We start from the raw sequence: 21,890 nt of genomic DNA on the forward strand, positions 1-21,890 counted from the left end.
ATTCACATTTTGTCATATTCATGTTTAGACCTGCCACCTCATATTCTTCTTGCAGTTTTCTTACCATATAGCTAAGATCGTAGCTGTCCTCGGCAATTACTACCTGGTCATCCGCAAAGAAAAGTGTATATAGCTTGTTTTCTTCCACCGTTATTCCCATGTTTCTACATTTTTTTACCCATTTCACTAAGGATCTGTCCAAATAGATTTTAAATAAGGTGGGTGACAGACAGCAGCCTTGTCGTAGTCCTTTTGTTGTTTGAAAAGGAGAGGTGATTTCTTGTCCCATTTTAATTCTCGCAAAGTTTTGTTCGTAATATTTTTGAGTGGCGTTAATAAGAATTGGGTTTATTTTCAAGTTACCCATTTCTATCCATAGTTGGGAGATCGGTACACTGTCATATGCTTTTTCCAAATCTATTAAAGCTATATGAGTTTCTCTATTTCTCTGCACTCGTTTTTCCATTGCAATTTTTAATGTGAAGATATTATCCATAGTGGAGCGTCCGGCCCTAAATCCCGCTTGTTCTTCGGGTTGTTTGTCTTTGATATCATTTTCTATCAGGTTTCGTAGTACTTTTGAGTATAGTCGGCCTATAGTAGCAATCACTGCGATCCCTCTATAGTTTTTAGGATCCATCTTTGTGCCTTTCTTGTGTATTGGAGAGATATACGATTGTCTCCATTCTTCTGGAACTTCTTCTCCGTTTAAGCATCTTTCGAATAATTTTCGGATCATCTCAAACAGTTTTGATGATCCATATCTAATCAACTCTGGATGTATTCCGCCTGGGCCTGGAGATTTTTTTAATTTCAATCCCTTAACTGCTTCATTCACTTGTTCTATTGATATTTCGATTCTTCCTTCTACTTCCACTTGTTCATTTGTCTGTTTAAACCTTTCTCTTCTCTCTGTTAATAAGTTCTCAAAATGCTCTACCCATGTGTTCTCTGGTATTCTATTTATTATGACTTGGTTTTTTGTCGTTGTTCTCATCGTTTTTATAGTTCTCCAGGCTTCAGAGCTCTTTGTCCCTCCTATATGGTTGTCTAGGTAATGGCATTTTTGTTCCCATGTACTATTTTTCTTTTTAATCACTTCTCGTTTGACTTCTTTATTCAAGTTTTTATATTGTTGTTTTGTACGTTCGTCTCCCTGTTGTAATAACTGTAGATATACTTCCTTCTTTCTTTTTATCTTTTCTTCCACTTCTTTATCCCACCAATATGGTTTATCTACTCTTCGTACCTGTGGCCCTAAGGCTTCTAGCGCTGCGTCTTTCATGCAGTTTTTTATATGTTCGTATTCATCCGTCGTTGATCTGTGTGATTCCTGTAGTTTTTGTGTTAGTCTCCAGGAGTAAAGTAACTGTGTGCTCTCGTTATCTAGATTATCTAAGGTGTACGTAGTTCTCTCTATTTTTTCTCTGTGTTCTTTGTTGATGTCTGTGTGGTTCCTGTCTACGAATGGTGTATATATTTTTCCTATTATCAGGCAGTGGTCCGAGCCGCACTCTGCTCCTCTATTCACCTTTACGTCCTGTACTCTTAACTTAGTTTGTTGTCTTGTTATGAAATAATCTATTATCGATTTTAGACCTCTTGTGTGCTGATACCAGGTGTATTTATGTATGTTCTTGTGGGCGAAAAAACCATTCAAAATCTTTAACTCATATTGTTGGCATATATTTATGAGTCTTTCTCCGTTGTTGTTAACAGTTTCTTCTCCATGCATGCCTACCACTTTACTTTGAACTTGTTTTCCTACTCTGGCATTCAGGTCTCCTCCGCATATAATCTCATGGCTGTTAGGAATTTCGTTCAGGATTTTTCTAAACTCTTCTTCAAAAGCTTCCTTTTCTTGCACTGAGTAGTCATCATTTACGGCATATACCCCCAGAATTGTTATTTGTGTTCCTCTTAGGAGAACCGTCACTTTAATAAAACGTTCGTTGTATGCTTCCCAAGATTTAATATATTTTTCAAATTTCTTGTGTACAAATATTGATATCCCTGCTCTTGCTCTTTGATCCATTCCCACTCCTGAGAAGAAATGTACATAGTCTTTTAATTTTTCGCTTCCATTTCCTTTTTTCTTGGTCTCGGAGAGAATGGCTATATCTAATTTTCGATTTACAAATTCCTGCATAATTTCTTGTTGTTTGTTCCGGATTCCCTGTATATTCCAGATTCCGTAATTCATGGTCCATTTTCGTTGCTGTTTTCGTCTACTGTAATTTCCGTCCGGTAACCGAGGCTCATTGGGTATTTTAGCACTGTAGAATTTTCACAAGTGTAAGGTCGCTGGCCTTACGACTTAACCCCCATCCTTGGAGGACCGAATTTTCTGTTGGGGTTTATTCCCCTAGCCGATATGTTCCAGTTTTTAGGCGCCAGAAACTCGCCTTTTACCCTCTCTCGTCTGCTACATAACGTACTCCCATTGTACGCCATGCACCCAGTGGTTACGCGACATGGTATGTCTTCGTGGACGTGAGAGTAGGATTTGCTGGCAGAGCTGAATTTTATTCCTAAAACCTCCAACTCATTCGTTGGAAAACAGTGGGCATTTCTTAGCGTTTTGTTACGACAAAAGCATCGGCAGCTTCATGTCGCCCCCAAGACCCCTTACCAGCCTTTAACCACCAATTTAGCAATTGTACAGTAAATTATTATTAGATTACCTTTATTTTTTATTTAACTATGCAACATAGATCACCTTTAATAGCATTAACCTTCATAGATTTCGAGAAAGCTTTCGATTCTATATAATGTATTATATACAAATATATATATATATATATATATATATATATATATATATATATATATATATATATATATATATATATATAAGGTGGTGAATCGTCAAACGGGCCATAGGAAACCCAGTGGAAAATTCTAAATTGTTGAATTCCTGCTTCCCTAATTATATTACACCAAAAGTCAAGAAAAACTATTTGTAGAGGACTGAAATATGTATCGAAAACAAATGTTAAAATTGTTCTACGAATTAAACGTATTCCAAAATTTTGCAAGAATATAATACATTTTTCAGGCCACCCCTTAAAGTCAGGCCACACGCTGTGCAATAATGTGTATGACATGTTGCGTTTGGTCATATTGTTTCTGATATTTGACAATATTTGAATTGCCAAAATTTTTATTTTGTGATTTATTGTTTAAAAAACAATAAAGTTGATTAAAAATGTATTCAGTTGAGGAGAAAGTAGCAATAATAAAAATGTTTTATTCGGGCAATAGTGCGCGAATTGTCAGTTCTTTATTTAGCGTAAGATATCACAATAAACCAATTCCAAGTCATTTAACAATTCAAATGGTTTTACAAAATTTTGAAAATACTGGGACTGTGATTTCTAATTGTACCTGTACAAACAATATTGCTAAAGTACCAAGAAATTTAGAAAATCAAAATGAAATAAATGTATTAACAAAAGTTGTAGAAAATCCTAAAATAAGTTCTCGGACCATTACAGATCAGTTTAATATTCATAATTTCACGGTCTTAAAAATTTTGAAAATGAATAATTTCCTTTCATATAAATTTCAATGTCTTCAAGAACTAAAAGAAGGAGATGTTGAGTGACGAGCGGAATTTTGTTATGAAATTTTAGAGAGGGGTAATGCAGATAGACAATTAAAAAAACCATTTTCTTTAGTGATAAATGTAAATTTACATTAAATAATGAACCAAATGTTCAAAATTATAGGATTTGGTCGACATGAAAGCCTGAGGATATTATTGAAAGCCATACCCAATATCGTCGAAAAATAAATGTCTGGTTAGGAATATTTGAACACAATATTATTGAACCATTTTTCTGTAAGAAAAATTTAAATTCAAAAAGGTTTTTAGACTTGCTACAAGAAGAGATTTTACCCAGACTTGCAGAAATAGCTCCAAATGAAGAAGAAATTTGGTTTCAAATGAATGGATGCCCTGCGCACAATAACTGGGTGGTTAAGGAATTCCTTAAAAACAGCTTTAATAATTGTTTGATTGGACCTGACTGTAACATTAAGTAGCAGCCGAGATTGGGAGATCTAGCTCCAAACGATTATTTTATCTGGCAAAAATTAATTCTGACCAAAACTTTACAGATATAGAAGCATTAAAATTAAAAATGCGAATTATTGAAGAGTGTGCAAAAATAACGCCACGTGTTCTGGCTAATGTTAGACGAGAATTTTACAATCGATTGGGATACTGCTTAGTACAAAATGGCTTATTTTTTTGAACATTTGTTATAGTTTTATGTTTAGAAATTATCATAAATTATTTTTAGGAAGTATCACAGTAAAACTATATTGAAATTATTTGAATTGTTGTATAACCTGAAATTGAATTGGAGTGTATTATAATATATTACATTAAATAAATATCTGGCAGTACTCGCACTATTGCCTGAATATAATATTATCGCGATTTTTCGTGAACTGAGTACATTTCATCAACTTCATTGCTTTGTAAACAATATAATCTATTTATTGTTAACTAGTAGTAGTACTATTTGCGAAAATTTGTTGTTTATAATTTAATCATAAAATAAAAATATTGACAATTCAAAATTCAAATATTGTCAAATATCAGAAACATCAATATGATCAAACGCAACATGTCATACACATTCTTGTACCGCCTGTAACCTAACTTTAGGGGTGGCCTGAAAAATATATTATATTTTTGCAAAATTTTGGAGTACGCTTAATTCGTAGAACAATTTTAACTTTTTTATGCAGATTTCACTCCTCTATAAAAAGTTTCCTATAACTTTTGATGTAAAATAATTAGGGAATCAGGTATTCAACAATTTAGAATTTCCCATTGAGTTTCCTATGGCCCGTTTGGCGATTCACCACCCGGTATATATCAATAGTCAAAGTCAATAGTCAAAGCCAGCAATAGAAGCTTTGACCAACCAAGGCATTGACAAACTGTACGTAGAGACTTAAGTAATTATATACAGAGAAGCAAAAGCTAAATTAAAAATTTATGAAAGCACTCCAAAATTTCCCACTACCAGAGGCGTCCGACAAGAAGACGCAATATCACCAAAGATCTTTACTGCAACTCTAGAAAATATATTCAGCAAAATGAACTGGCAGAACAAAGGCCTATCCATTGTTCGAGAATGCCTCAGCCATCTAAGATTTGCAGACGACATAGTTTTAATTACTAATAATCCTGCAGAAGTACAGGAACTTATAAGCCACTTAAATGCAGCTAGCAATGAAGTTGGCCTAATTTTTACTAGGTTTATATTAAACACTGCATGAAAAATAAACTAACAAAATACAGACATTAAATGAGAAATAAAAAATTAAAAGAATACATATCTGTCAATAAAAGATTCGATTCGTAACGATTATCAAAATTTAAAAGTCATAAATGTCATCCAATTAATAATAATTGAATTATCTGTTTAAATTTTTATGACACTTTTCGTTTTAAAATAATTTCATATAAATACAATTATTATTTATTTTTTTTTTATTTAAACACAAAACCACATCAACCGCGCAGGGTTATTAGTGGATATAACAAATACATGAAATATTAAATTAAATAAAATTGAATAACTTGATGTCTTTTAAATAGCTGAACACTGTCGAAATTTTTTTGGTGAGAACTGTCTTGAGATCATCATCTGTGAATCCGTGGGATCTTCTTTTTCCTTGAATTGAGGACAATCAAGCAGGATGTGTTTCCCAGTCAGTGGGTTAGAGCAGTTGGAGCAGATAGGTAGTGGTTCTTTTGTTATTAGGTATTTGTGTGTTAAGGCAGTATGGCCAATTCTTAAACGATTAATAATGACTTGGTTTCTTCTGTTTAAAGGAGTCTCCAGGACATCAGTTATTTTTGGGCAAATTACATTTAATTTAGTACCTAATTTCCCAATAATTTTGCCAAGTATTAATACAGTGGATTTTAACCAGATTTTTTAGATCGGTGTACGGATATGTCTTCAATTTTGCAGGATGTTTTGAGTTCATTCGACTTTTGTTAGCCAGTTGGTCTACTTTTTCATTTCCGTAAATACCTGTATGTGAAGGTACCCAAATAAAAGCCGCTTCCTTTCCTAATGATCGAAATTTTTCTAGTTCGTTTTTTATACTCTGTATAATAGGGTTGTTGGTATATATTTGTTTCAGTTCCAGTAATGCATTTAATGAGTCTGTTACAATAATGCACTTCATCGTTCTACTCTTTTCGAAGAAGATTAGGGCTTCCAAAATAGCTGTAGCCTCACCTGTTAATATACTGCAGTTGGTTGGTATCGATATGATATAAGAATTTTCTTTACAGTAGTAGGCAGCAGCGTGACCATTTGGAGGTTTCGAGGCATCGGTAAAGATTTGCAAATAATTAGGATAGTGGTCTAGAATTTCCATGAATAGAGATTTAATTATTGTGGAATTTGTAGTTGATTTGGGATACTTGGTAAGTGTTACATCAATAGTTAATGGGTGGCTTGTCCATGGGGATAGTTTGCATTTATATTTAACGATACATTGAGATGATTCATATCGAAAGTTGTGAGCTTTATTCTTTCTATGAGGGGTGTAGAGTTTTTGGTCTTATTGTTAGGAGGAAGTCCAGGGTTGCAGATGTGGAAAAATACAGGATGCTGTTTCTGGGATGATATCTTTGCAATGTAGTTCAAGGATAGTTGCTGTCGTCTTATATGTAAGGGAGGTTCTCCAGTTAGAACTGGCATACTACTAATCGGACTAGTTTTAAAAGCTCCCAGTGCTAATCTCAAAGCTGTAGATTGAATATTGTTTAGTTTTTTTAGAGTGGTTTTACATGCAGCATCGTAACATATGCAATCATAGTCGATTTTAGTTCTAATTAGCGATTTGTAAAGCCTAATTAATATATATTTTTTAATTATTATTTTTAAACATCTTATTTAGTTGTTTATATGATAATTAAATTTACCATCAAATGATATTTCTTATATTTTATTATTAATTTAATATTTCGTCTGAATTTGAAAGGTCGGTCAGCAGTAAACAACGTATGCTTTGGTAATACGTTAGCAGGTGGCGTTAGGAGCAAACATAATAATTTATTGAATTATTTTAATATAATAAAATTTGTTTAAAATATAAGTAATAAATAAATAATAAAATTACTTTATTCGATTTTGAAAATATTATTTAAATTTTAAAAATACAGAAGACATAGTAATGAAGCTTTGCTCTAGTCTACTGTACGGCCTGTATCATCCTTTTTTTCAAATAATTATGAAATAATAAAAGTAACATTTGGGATGCAAAGAAGTTAACTGCTATATTGGAGGATCAAGATCGGTAGAAGTATCTAGACTTCTAAGAAAGCCTAGATCTAGTATACAAAAGATCGTTAAGGTCGCTATGTGGAAAAGTCTGCCAAAACGAAATCTATAAACTAGATAATTTTAATAATACTTTTTTTTTGTTTTCAGGTAAGGACGAAAGATAGAATATTTAACAGCATCAGTCACCTCATCGATTTTCATTATGAAAATGCTTTGCCTATTATATCAGCAGAAAGCGCTTTGGTGCTCAGAAATAAAATACCAAGACCTTTGTAATTCTTAAAGTTTTATAAATTATTGCATACATCGATGTAGTATTTATCCAATTTATATTATTTTATAAAATTTAATACACATTTATTATAGTATTAGAGCATATATTTACCTAGTATATTTTAATAAGGATGAATATAAATAAACACATCTGCATATATTTTTAACGCTATGCTTTTATTACTTAACCACCAAAACTCAATATTATTGGTACAACTTGTTTTTACAACTTCCGTATGTTGTTTCCTACGTAATACTAGTCAGATTGATCACATCTTAATAGATTCAAGACACGGAACGGACATAATAAACTGCAGAAGTTATAGAGGCGCAAACATAGACTCAGACCATTGTTTAGTGATCTCAACACTAAGGGCTAGAATTTCAAACTCCAACAAAGAAAAAGAAATAAATAGAAAGAAATGGAATGTACAGAAGCCGAGAGATGCAACTGTTGCAAAACAGTACTGGGAAAATGTTACCAATAGGTTAAGGAATCAAAGTCTAGGCGAAGAAGACCAGAGAGATATAGACTCATTCTGGAACAGGATAAGGGAAGATATTGAGTCAGCAGCACAAGATGAAATAGGAACAGAAACTTGTACCCAAAAAAATCACTGGTTTGACGATGAATGCAAAGATGCAACACAGAAAAAAAATGAAGCCTATGCAAAAATGCTTACCCGCCGAACTAGAACAAGTATAGAGAATTACCAGACAAAGAGAAGAGAAGAAACAGAGAGAAAGAATTCAGAACATTCTATAAGAAAGTTAACATCAACAGAAAAGAATTTAAGGCAAACACAAATCAATGTAGAAGTTTAAATGGCGATCTCTTAACAACAAGAACAGACGTACTAAACGGATGGACGGAATATTTTAACCAGATACTTAATATAGAGGAAGAAGAAAACCCGGAAGACGAAAGCTGCGAGGTAAGCGGAGCAGACGAGAGGGAGGAGGATCCACCAACGATCCTGGAAGTTAAAGACGCTGTAAACAAACTAGTCAGAAACAAATCACCCGGAATAGATAATCTCCCAGCGGAATTATATAAAGAAGGTGGCCACGATATCATAATAGCCCTACAGCAGCTTATAAAAGAAATATGGATACAGAAGTCCCTTCCCAGTGATTGGAATATTGGAATACTTTGCACCATACACAAAAAGGGTGATATCTTTGAATGCTCTAACTATCGAGGAATTACGCTCCTAAATGCAGCGTATAAAATATTCTCCAATATACTATGCCATAGTATGGCACCATATGCAGAGCGAATAATAGGACAATACCAGGCTGGTTTCAGAGGTGGTAAATCAACAATTCATCAGATTTCAACCCTAAGACAAATTCTAGAGAAAACACTGGAATACGGTGTAGACACGCACCACATATTTATAGACTACAAGGCAGCCTACGACTCTGTAAATAGAAGAGAATTGTTTAGAGCAATGATAGACCTAGGAGTACCAAATCACTTGGTAAGTTTAACCAAACTAACCCTTGAAAAAGTTGAATGCAAAGTACGAATCCAGGGGGAACTCTCTGAACCTTTTAAAACAAATAACGGACTACGTCAGGGAGACCCACTCTCCTGTATACTATTCAATCTAGCTCTGGAAAAAGTAACACGTACGTCACAAATCACAACTACCGGTTCAATATATAACAAATCTGTGCAAATCTTAGCATATGAGGCGTACGTAGCATTAAAGGAAGCGGCTACAAAAATGGGTTTAATAATAAACACCAACAAAACAAAATACATGAAAATAGGTACGCAACCACAAACACTACGGCCACTTGTTATAGAAAATGACGTCATCGAAGCAGTTAACGAATTTGTATACCTGGGAACTCTCGTCAATACTGAAAATGACACTACCGCAGAGATAAACCGCAGAATTTGCACGGCTAATAGATGCTATTTTGGGCTTAATCCCCTTTTTAAATCTACAGTTATATCAAGAAATACAAAAGTAAAACTCTACAAAACAATAATACGCCCAGTCCTAACATATGGTTCAGAAACCTGGACTTTAACAAAAAGCAATGAAAACATGTTAGGATGTTTTGAAAGAAAAATACTAAGGCGCATCTATGGAGCGGTAAATGAAAATGGTGTCTGGAGAAGACGATACAACTTCGAACTCTATAGGATATACCAGGAACCAGATATCGTAAAACACATAAAGATAGGACGTCTGAGGTGGGTAGGCCATGTAATGCGAATGGAGCAAACCGACCCAGCTAGAAAAACGCTCCTTGATAGACCTATTGGTCAAAGAAGAAGAGGAAGACCCAGAACAAGATTCCTAGATAACATCGATGAAGACATGAGAAATATGGAAATACGTGCTTGGCGGAGGAAGGCGATGGATAGGAACGACTGGAGAAAAATTCTTGGGGAGGCTAGGACCCACACAGGGTTGTAAAGCCAAAATGAATGAATGTATGTTGTTTCCGTTATAACCAGCAGCAAAAATAAACGCTTTATCATACAACACTGTATGAATTAGAGATGCCATATTGGAGAATATTAAGGTTAAAGAGTGAACGAAATACCAATGGAGAGGAAAAACTAGAGAGAATGCCGAAAATTAATATATATTATTAAAATACAAAAACTATAATTTTTAGGGTATTTAACGAAACTTTGAAAATACAGGCTCCTGTAACTAATATTTCAGAACAATATCTTAAGGGTAGTTCCACGTTAACTGTGCAAAGTTGGTCAAGTGACCCCTCACGATTTTATATCTCGGCTTAAATTTTACATGCGTATTTTATAGTATAAAATACGCATTTACCCCAATTCAGTCTTCTGAAATGCCATTCTGAACACAGATTTGTATTCCCCATAAAATTTTACAGAAAATAGTGTATTTTCAGCAATTAATAGACCTTTTCATCACAAATTTTTTCGTACTGTTTGTTGTAAACAAGCATGGTAGGTTAGGTTAGTAATATAATTAACAATAAAGTACCTGTGAACACATAATTAAGATAAAAAAATACTAAAGAAAGTATAGTTGTTAAAAAAATCAATAGTTTTTTTTTATCGATTATTATTATGATACCTTTTTTTGGAAGGTGAGAATCTTCCAAAGGTGTATTGGATTCAGCAGATTACGCCTAACCGTAACCTGCTGCCTACCAACTTAACTCACCCCCCTTTCTCCAACTGACGGTTTGGGACAGCTCTTAACGAGCATTTTGCATCTGTCCCGGCAGCTTTGCTCTTTACTCCCATCTGGCACTTTCTGTATGCGCTCTGTGACTGTCATGACACCGAACAGACACAGTTATACTTCATTTAATTTACTTACCGTTGCACGTCATCTGCGTCATAGCTCGTGAGGTCACATGATACCAACACGAAATATTTAGGCGGTATGTGTGTTCCTTTTTAGAATCACTTTGCTGAGTACACTGGCATTACAGCCACTAGATATATTTTATTATATACGCGTAGAAATAATATTTAAAGATTTCTATTAATGTTAACTTACAGAAATACACAATAATAATAATAATTTAATTTGTATAAATGCATTATAAAGCATTTTTATGAAGAACATTTGTTCGGAACACACTGTAACTGTAATCGAACGAAGGTAATATTTTGGTATAAATTGGTAACACTTATTTGACAGTTGCGGTGTTGAGACTTGTTGTACTTTTTTATTTTGAATTTTAAAGTGAATACCTCTTGTTTTATATTTTTACCTATTTAATAAAATCTGTTCTTTTTGGAACAAAATTAGTGTGTTTTATTTCAAAAATATCACGTAAGAATTTAAATAGTCGTTGTAAAGAGATGGTAGCTTCTTTGATTCATTATTTTGAACAGGAACGTGATAATAACGGCCCCATTCTACCCTTGACTGCTGTTATAGAAGTATGTAAATGTATGTTTTGTATATTATTGTAGATGCTTAAAATATACATTCTTGTTTTTTCGTGTAGCTGCAGCTTTAAATTTACATATTTCAACTGTGAGTTCTATTTCTCAGGCCGTAAAAACTAATACACTTCTATCACAAGTATACAAGCGACTCAAATTGTTTTTAATTAGATTATTTTTTTAACTCTTGTTTTGTTTCTATTTATTTACATTAAATATTAATTTGCTTTGTTGTATAATCCACTTTTGCAATAATTATGTCACCTATTTGATTTAAAATGGATTCAGGATTTTTTTATACTTTGGCAACTATGTCAACGTCGATCTCTGTCAACGATAATGACGTGCAACGGTAAGTAAATTAGATGGACTGTATGTAATAAAATAATGTATTCTATAATACCCAATGTCTAATATTTTTCCTAATTAGAATTACTTACTTACTTACTTAGTCCTAAGCCTTTCTACCGTTAGGTGTAAGGCTGGTGGGGTTAAGATTTGCACTGTTGTCTCCATGCTATCCGGTCTTGTGTTAGATTTCGTGCACTTTCCCATGTCAATCCTTTCTTCTCAACTTCTTTTCTGATTTCGTCTACCCACCTAACTCTTGGTCTTCCTCTTTTGTTTTTCCCTTGCATTCTCGTTTCAAACACTCGTTTTGTTAATCTTTCATTCGACATTCTACACACGTGCCCGAACCATCTTAGTTGCCCCTCTACTATTTTTTCGTTTATTGGTTCTAGTTTTAGGTTTTCTCTGATTGTTTCGTTTCGTATTTTGTCTGTCCTCTTTCTGTTTGCTATTTTCCTCAGGAACCTCATTTCCATAGCATTGACTCGAGATTTTTGTCTTCCTGTCAATGTCCATGACTCGCTATTATAGATGATTGTAGGTCTAACTACTGATTTAACGACTGCCGTTTTTACCTTCTCCGGTATTTCTTTTTTCCCCAAAAATGTTGTTTTCATAGTGTTAAATAAGCTTCCTGTTCGTCCCATTCTCTCATTTATTTCCATGTCTTGTTTACCGTTTGATTCAATTATTGCTCCTAGGTATTTAAAATGTTCCACTTGTTCTAGTTGTTTTCCGTTTAATTGTATTGCGTGTGTCTTTCTCTTATTTGAAATTATCATTGTTTTTGTTTTCTCTGTATTTATTTTCATATTTATGTTTGACAGTTCTTCTTCTAGGATTTCAAGGTTGTTCTGTAGGTCTTCTCTGTTTTCTGCTATCAAAACCATGTCGTCTGCAAATAGAAGCTCTGATAGTTGAGTCTGTTTCATTTGCCAGTATCCTAATGTTAGTTTTCTCATTCTTCTCTTGGCTTTCTTTATTGCTTCATCCAGTACCACTGAGAACAGCAGTGGGCTCAACACGCATCCCTGTTTGACGCCTTGACTTGTAGTAAATTCTTCGGATTCCTCGTTGTTGGTTCTCATCGTATTTGTATTATTATTGTACATATCCTTTATTACATCAATTGTTATCCTGTCAACTCCTCTTTCCTTTAATGTCCTCCATACGTCCTTTCTTTGTATTCTGTCAAACGCCTTTTCCAGATCAATAAAGCATATATGTATTTCTCTATTTTTATTGATTACTTTCTCACTTATTTGTCTTATTGTGAATATGTGGTCTTGCGTGCTTCTGTCCTTCCTGAATCCACATTGTGTATCTTCCATAGTTGGTTCTATTTGGGTTTTTATTCTTGTTTCTATTATTCTTGCGAATACCTTCCCAGGAATACTTGATATAGTAATATCTCGGTAATTATTACAGTTTCTCTTGTCGCCCTTTTTGTGTATTGGTAGTATAATGTCTTTCTTCCAGTCCTGTGGTATTTCTGCTCTCTTTATGATATCATTCATTAGTTCTTTCATGCTGTCCACTCCCTCTATTCCCATGAATTTTACCATTTCCGGGGTGATATCATCCTTGCCTGGTGCTTTGCCCAATTTAACTCTTTCAATTGCCTTTTCTAGTTCCTCTGTTGTTATGGGTTCTACTTTTTGTTCTTCATTAATTTCTTGTATCTCCACTATGTTGTCTACGTCTGTATGAGTTAGCTCTTTGAAATGTTCTCTCCATCTTTCCATTATTTGGTTTTCTTCTGTTATTACCTTTCCATTCTTGTCTTTTATATTCGGCATCATGTGTTCTTTCTTTTGTCTGAGCTGTTTTAATGCGCCATAGAAGAGTTTTTGGTTTTCTCTATAATTATTTGTCATTTTTAGTCCAAACTTTTCCCATGACCTTTCTTTTTCTGCTTTCACAGCTATTTTAACCTCTTTTCTTTTTTCTTTATATGCCTCATAATCTTCGGGGCGCTTTGTACTTAGATATCTCTTCCATTTTTCTTTTTTGTTCTTTACTTTCCTTCGTATTTCGTCCGTCCACCATTCAGTTCTCCTCATGCTATTATTTGCTATTTTTGTCTTCCCTCAAGTTTCCTCAGCAGCTATGATTAAGCTGGTCTTGAGATTTTCCCACTTTTCTTCTATACTTGCAGTTTTTGCCCTACCTTTCAAAATATTGTCTAATTTTTCTTGGAATATCTTCTTATATCTTTCTTCTTTTAATTTGTAGCTTTTTACTTTTTCATTTACTACCTTTCTCCTCTTTTCTTCATTTTCCTTTGCTGTTCTCATTCTCATTATTACTAGATGATGATCACTGCCAATCTCTGAGCCTCTTTTGACTTTCGTGTCTTGTACTCTTTTCCATTTGTTGCTACTTACCAAAAAGTAATCTATGATTGATTTTTCATTTCTACTTTCTTGTACTCTCGTGTATTTGTGTACTTTTTTATGTTTAAATTTTGTATTTGTTATAACAAGTTTATTCTCCATACATATTTCTATTATTCTTTCACCATTTTTGTTTAGTATTTCTTCTCCTTCTTTTCCCATGCATTCCTCAATTCAATTGTTATTATTTCCGACTCTACCGTTTAGATCTCCCATTACAATTATATTTTCTTCCCCATTGTCAATTTGCATTTGGAGATTAGATTGGAATTAGAATTACACAAAAATAAATATGCGGAAATAGCCAAGTAACGTTTTGTTTTAACATATTAGCTAAACACAAATTGTAAAATAATAAAGGTAGAAAACGTCCAACCCCCTTGAACGTTTTTAATCCCAAAAAAGACTATATTTTACTGTCATCAAGGCATGTGGTTGTCTTTTTAAAGACGAATCACATGCTATGATTTTTCTGACGGATATTCTCAAGTTAAAGTTGATTTCATGTAATCGAATGAACTATCTTACAATAACGTCGTCCCAGGAAGGCAACTCAGCGATATTGGCAATATCATTTTAAAGTCGTCTAATTATCAATATAAATGAGTCAGATAAAATTAAGTTATAAGAAGAATTTTTCACCAAGTAACAAAAAACAAAATTTGTTTAATTTATTAATGTTTGTATTTTAAGAACAATTTCCGAAGTAGAAATTGAAACATCAATAAACTTAATTTTAAACTTCAATTGTGGCTTATTCCCATTAAGATAGTATGTGCTTTAAGATGCCACAAGAAAATAGCTTCACAATATAATACAATATAAAAAAGACATTATTTTTAGTCTATCATGAACCTTTGAAATAATCCAAACCACTTTTCAACAATTATTTTTATAAGGTTATTAACCAAAGGGCGTTTTCTGCTTAATTACGTTCAATTACACTTATTGGTGATTCCAAATAATTAATTTTTATTTTTTCTTATCTGTTGGCCCATTCTTAAAATTTCTATTTACATATTTTAAAGAATAATGAATTTTTAGTCTACTATGTAAGTTTAGTAAATGCTCATAGGAAAAATTTGAACAGGGATGAATAAACTTAATTTCTTTAAAAAGAGCTACAAATTGTGCTAAAACACGTCCAATTTCGCAAGCAATACAAATTCCTATTACAACTCTCATTGATACTGATTATCAAAAGAATAGCATATTACAAATAAATTCTGTCAGATATGCATGCGTTTACTTAATCCACAAGTGTTTAAAACAGTTCATTCATGTCAAGAATGCATAAAGTATGCCAATAATCATAAAGATCCTGACGAGTTGAATCATCTTGTTCTTCTGAAAAATCAGCAATTTTTAAAATGACAGCATCTGTATCTCCCTCACAAAGTGAATTGGCGTCGGGTTAAAACAATTACCATTCTGTTGTCTAATTGTTCCAAAAAAATTTTCTAGACAATCTTGATAACAGATGGCAACACTGGACAACAGCAATTTCAGTTGAACAGCTGATTTTGCCACGTTTCAAAGAGCTGATTAACTTTTTGTAATAAGGTAAGAAAAAATCAATTAAATAGATAATTAGTCATAATATAGCTTAGGGTGTATACTTAACATAAATACTTTGCAAATTTATTGAACTATTTTTATAAATCTAATTTATTTACATACATTTATTTATTTAATGTACATAGAAAACACTTAAATATTAATTTATTTAAACTTGTATAGTTTATTTAAAACATTCACACCGATTACAATTTAAATAGCCGCGCGAACAATTTATTAATCGACACTTGTTTTCGATTGTCCTTTTAAATCTCAAATCGTCCGTTTTATACCTGATTGTTTATCTAGAAAGTTCCGCCGGCTTCTTTCGGGACGGAACGATATTATTCGATCCTCATCTGGAAAATTCCAATAGCAGGTATAAGCGACGAACCGGTATGACTCACATTTATCGTAACATTATCATAACATGCCTGTAATTTGATTTGAATCTTGTTTTGTAAAAACCTAACCCCAATTCTGTTTCTATTGACCCACAGTCTCTAATTACCCGCCGTTTCTTTTCACGCACTGTTGTGTTTCCACTCACCCGCTTTCTTTTTTTCTCCAGTATTATTTATTTTGCTTCTTTTTTTCTCAAGTATTTTTTATTTTGATTTCAGATTAACGATGCCACGAGACATAAAAATTAACTATTCAGTGCTCTATAGGCACCACAAAACCCTAACTTAAAAACACCTGGAGGACAAACTACACTAACGAAGTTGAAGAGGAAGTTATACTGAAACAATTGATAACCTGTGCTGATTGGGGCTATCCCTTAGATAAATACGATCTTAGAGTAATGCTAAAAACATACCTAGATAGTCAGGGTAAAAAGTTTAACAACAACTTACCGGGAAAAGATTTTGTACATGGGTTTTTGAAGCGACATAAGACACGACTATGAACACGGCTTTGTCAAAACATTAAACGATTTCGAGCAGCGGTTTCACCCGAGACTTTAAATGTGTATTTTGATCACCTGGGTGCAGAACTACAAGGTAGTTAATATTGTAAACTTCGATGAGGCTATTACCCCGAACGAGTGTGCAAAAGCTGCACGTCCGTCATGTTTGCGGCAACTGCTGATGGCAATTTGCTACCTCCGTACATCGTGTATAAGGCTCAAAACATAAACGAATCATGGACAGTTGGTGGGGTAAAAGGTGCGAGATACAATCGTAGCCCTAGCGGCTGGTTTGATGCTATAAGCTTCGGTGATTGGATCACCAAACTAGCAATTCCAGCACTTAAGGACTTGCCAGGAAAAAAAATTCTAATCGACGACAACCTCTCAAGCCATTTTAGTCCCAAAACTGTAACCGAGTGCTTAGAACATGATATCTCATTTATTTTTTTGCCGTCAAATTCTACACATATCACCCAGCCCCTTGATGTGGCTTTTTTTCGCCCTTTAAAAGAAGCATGGCGAAAAATTCTTGAAAAGTGGAAAATGAACCAAGAAAAAAATATTAAGTCTGGTTATAGAAAATATGGGATCTACCCGTTAGACCGTGATCAATTCCTAAACCGACTCCCTAGTGCCAACACTGCAAACGTTCAAGAAGTAGAAGAACATGTTAGCAATGTAGTGGTTAATATGCTGAAATCAGTGAGATATTCTGATACTCCTACACAACGACGAAAGAGAAAGAAGGTCGCCGTAGTAGCTGGTAAAAGTGTAACTGGAGCAGACTTTAGAGAAGAAGAAAGTGAAGACCAACAGCTTGATTCAGATGCGCATAACGACAAAAATATAGAAGAGAATGAATCGAGTGAAGATGAAGAGGTCGTTAACAGAAGTGAAGGGGTGGTCGAATCAGATGATGAGAAGATGAATATTCCTTTAAGCCAGATTGCTGAAAATCAGAACTTGAACAGACAACTGTTCCTGTTCCTAGTGTTTCCTACAAAGGTAGAATTTTTTAACAGATTTATCCCGTTTCGAAAAAATCTATTCAACTATCAGATTGGCTGCTGGTTGCGTTTTCAATCAGTTTTAGGAAAAACGAAAGATTAAAGTATTATATTGGAAAAGTGTTGAAAACCATTGATGAAAACGATGACATTTACGGAACTTTTTTGAGACATCGCCAAACCAAGCAGTTCTCAGGGTTTATTTATGGATTTCCCACGAAATCAGACATTTTCTATTTCTCTTTTGACCAAGTTGTTGGTCAAATTCATCCATCTGATAACTCCGAGTTGCCAAGCAGTTCAAATAGGGAGATTGTTAAATTTCCCATCAACCAAAATGATCTTAATTAATGCAATCTGTTGTTTTTACGAAGATTCTGTTGCGAGAATTAACGCAGCAGATCTAGATTTAAGTTAAAACTTTTTTTATTTGTTCCTACACATGTAATTTTTTGTTCCTATAGTTATAACAAAACAAAAGTTATGCTGTGAGAATTAATGCAACGCAACAGGGTCTTTTGTGTTCCCTAAAGTAAAAAAGTTGTATATTTTTTTATATTTTCATACTCAAGAAACGATATAAATTCCAAATTTGTATGTTTATATCTTTTTACTAAAAAAATTAATTGCACATATTACTAATATATTTTTAAATGTCTCTATTAACCTCCGAATTGTACAGCTGATTTAACTTTCATTTAATCCTCAATATTATCATCTGATCTATTATAAAATAAATGGGCTTTTATGTGCATCTCATCAAAGCACAAAACACATTGCTTGTCTCGATCAAATTGTCTCGCTCATTCAAACCTGCATGAAATTGAACATTTTTTATATACCTATCTAACTATTAAACTCGGTGATGGTAAGCAAAATAAATCCATAAATTTTGTTTTATATAACCGAGGAGAGGTAAAATACACTATCAAACATTCTCGCTTCATAATGTCAGAAAATCTTCTACCTGAAAGCAGAATTTGTTTGTCAGGTATTTATGTTCTTCAAGTGACCCACTATCAAGCAATTCTTGTCTTTGACTTTTTAATTATTGCTCACTAATTTCTAAACGATTGTCTAAATGTGACAGTTGATTTCTTAAATGTTTTAGTTCTTCTCTGTTTCATTTTTCTGGGAGATTTTGCAGATAACTTGGAAGAAGTTAGTGAGCTTTCTGACGAAAGTAGAACCAGGACTACACACCTTTTTCTACTTATTTTTACCACGTCTCTAATAATAATCGATGGTAATCTAATCGACTTTTTCTAAATCCGAACTGTTGGTTGGATAGAGCTCTCTCACTTTCCAATCCAGCCTCGTCTTGATAAGATTTCTCATCATATCGAAGATGGCGACTACTGGTTCACACGTATTGTACGAGCTCTCGCAAAATTTTAATCGGAAGTGTTCAAAATGTAGTAGAAAATTTGTAAAAGGTATATAGTACTGTTTGTGCCAATCTACCCAATAGTTCAAATGTGCAAATGTTGAGGAAAATGTTGATGTTAACGACTTTAAGTGCGAACACTGTGAAATTTTTGGATCATGATTTCTATAATGCCATTGAGGATTTTTCAAATGCCGGCAAGTTTAATCCAAAATTATTTATCTATATCTTTAAATAAAAAACGATTCAATTAATGAACTTAAGACAAAATAAAAATTCTAAATTGTCAAATAGAATTATTAAATAAATTAAATATAGTTATCCATATTAATTCGAATACAGATAAGATATCTAATATAAAACCGGCCCGACCGAAACCAAACCAGAACGACAAAATTCCTATAAAAACTACATTAACAAATGTAACACCTACAACTAGCAAAAACGATGGGAATTCCTTTTCTGAACAAAAACTAGACCACAACAACAAGTAACACGCAATAAGCTGTCTATAGAAATTTTAAAAATAAAAACACGGAGAAAACGTCACGAAATCTAGCACCAAATGAGTTGCTACTAGCATAAAGTGTGTCTCTAAATTCACCGACTTCCATGTCCACAGAGTTGACCCAGCTACCGATGTGGGCACGATAGAAAATTTACTCAAATCACACTTTCCAGAGGTTTTATGTGAACCTATAACATCCAATCCTAAATGCATCTTTCAAGGTAAGAATATAGCAAGAGAATTTTAAGAAGGCCATGGACCCATCGATCTGGCCTAAAATTGCATGCGTTATAGTTTTTTATACCTACAGTTACAAATCCCAATCTCAGAGGTAGTTTTTAACCCCTAGCTGAATCTACTTAACGTCCAAAGTATTAGTGTTGAAAAAGCTTGTGAAATTACTTTAGATATTAAAAACTTTAAGAATATAAATATAATTTGTTTGGCAGAATTATGGGGAACAATTCACTCGGTAAATTACGTTTACCTCGAGGGTTATAACTTATAACCTAGTAAGTAACTACACCCTTGACAACTTCAGTGGAGGTGGAGGTACAGTATATTACTAAAGAATTCTTTTAGCATTAAACTGTGGTGAAGGCTTAGGGATATGGATTAGAGATGGAATCAAGGCAAAAAAAAATCAATGTTCAAGAGAGTAAACATTCAGAATTTTGTTGCATTTCTTATAAAGACAAATTAAATAACATAGTTATAATATTAAACTGTTATATATCGCCATCCGGTAATCTTCATACTTTTTTAGAAAATTTTAAATTTCATTTTTAAATCTAACACCTATCTTATTGTATGCGGCGATTTTAATATTGATATAAGATATTCAAATACCTACTGGCGTTATCAAACTGCAAAATGTCCTTTCTTCTTTTAATGTAAACTTGAATCTGGTCAAATGGCCCACTAGGGTCACGGATACCAGCATGACGACGATTGATTGATAAAGTTTGATAATTTTGGGACAGGTGAGTCAAGTGTTTTCTATCAAAAAAGAAATTTTAGTGATGTTAATACATATTATTAAAATTATATTGTTCTGAAGCGATTTTCTTGTGGCATTTTAAATTAATTACTATTTAAATGGGAATAGGCCACAATTAAAGGTTAAAATACGTTTATTGACGTTTCAATTTCCACTTCGGAAATCGTTCTCAAAATACAAACATTAGTGTTTGTATTTTGAGATCGGTCATACAAAAGAACATACTTTAAGTAAAATATTGAAATATTTGAAAATACTTCTATCTTCCAGAAACCAATTTCAGTAATTCGTTTTACAGGGGGCTACCTATCATTCATCAGAATGCATGAATGTATATTTTTGAAGGTATCCCTAATAAAGCACGTGCCTCACTAGTGAGGGGATACGGGCAACAATATATTGGCTTATAGGACAGTCCTTACAGTAGGTATCCTGGCCTATACAGAAAATGCAAGCGGGTGTGGGGTAATACTGCACTTTGGTAGCGTTGGTGGTGTGTTGGATAAATCGTGCAAGTCATGATTCTGATAAAAAATGCATTCAAGAATCAAATGTCCGAAAAAAAGACCGAGACCCTGTTTGGATTTCCAGATCAATCTAGTCAATTGTGAATTTTTCTGGAGTGAATCCAGAGGGCATAGTTGGAAAATAACAGGCTGGATTCACTTCAGAAAAATTCCATAATTGATCAGATTCATTCAATAAGACAGATCCTTGAGAAAACATTAGAATTTAATATTGAAACCTATCGCCTACTCGTCGACTTTAAGGCCGCATACTACAGTACCAAAAGAACAGTACTATAACTTTACAGCTTTATCGCAGATTGCTCGGAATATCATGGACACAACACATTACGAATTGAACAGTATTAAATACTATAGAGAGTTAAAACTTATAACAACGATGAAGAAAAGAAAGTCCTCGTACCTAGGCCACATAATGAGAAAGAACTAATATAACCTGCTACGAATAATAATTGAAGGGAAGATAGAGAGCCGAAGCTGAGTAGGCAGAACAGGACGGGCATGAACTTTTAATAATTACTAAGAATGGTGCAGAATAGAGAACATTTTGATGTAGTGATCGCAAACCTCCAGTAAGGGAGTGCACCGGAAGAAAAAGAAAAAAGTAAATTCAGACTTCTGCAGGTAAGCTGGTACCAAAGTGGAAAACAATATTTTTTTATAATAACAATATTTGATACAGAGATAGCAGTTCTTGACGCATTAAAACCTTGTTTTCATGGCTTTAAAAACATTA

General features: G+C 33.5%; 1 protein-coding gene across 1 annotated transcript in view; it reads left to right on the plus strand.

The window, feature by feature from the left end:
- The window catches only part of Shc (SHC-adaptor protein), a 28,388-nt gene extending 20,623 nt beyond the window's left edge, over window positions 1-7,765 (plus strand). The window contains exon 8 of the mRNA XM_072546677.1: window positions 7,473-7,765. Coding sequence (XP_072402778.1) covers window positions 7,473-7,601 — 129 coding nt within the window. The 3' untranslated portion in view covers window positions 7,602-7,765. The remainder of the gene's footprint in view (window positions 1-7,472) is intronic.
- Window positions 7,766-21,890: the final 14,125 nt, after the last annotated feature.

This window comes from Diabrotica undecimpunctata, chromosome 10 (genome assembly GCF_040954645.1).
Source record: "Diabrotica undecimpunctata isolate CICGRU chromosome 10, icDiaUnde3, whole genome shotgun sequence".
Taxonomy (NCBI): domain Eukaryota; kingdom Metazoa; phylum Arthropoda; class Insecta; order Coleoptera; family Chrysomelidae; genus Diabrotica; species Diabrotica undecimpunctata.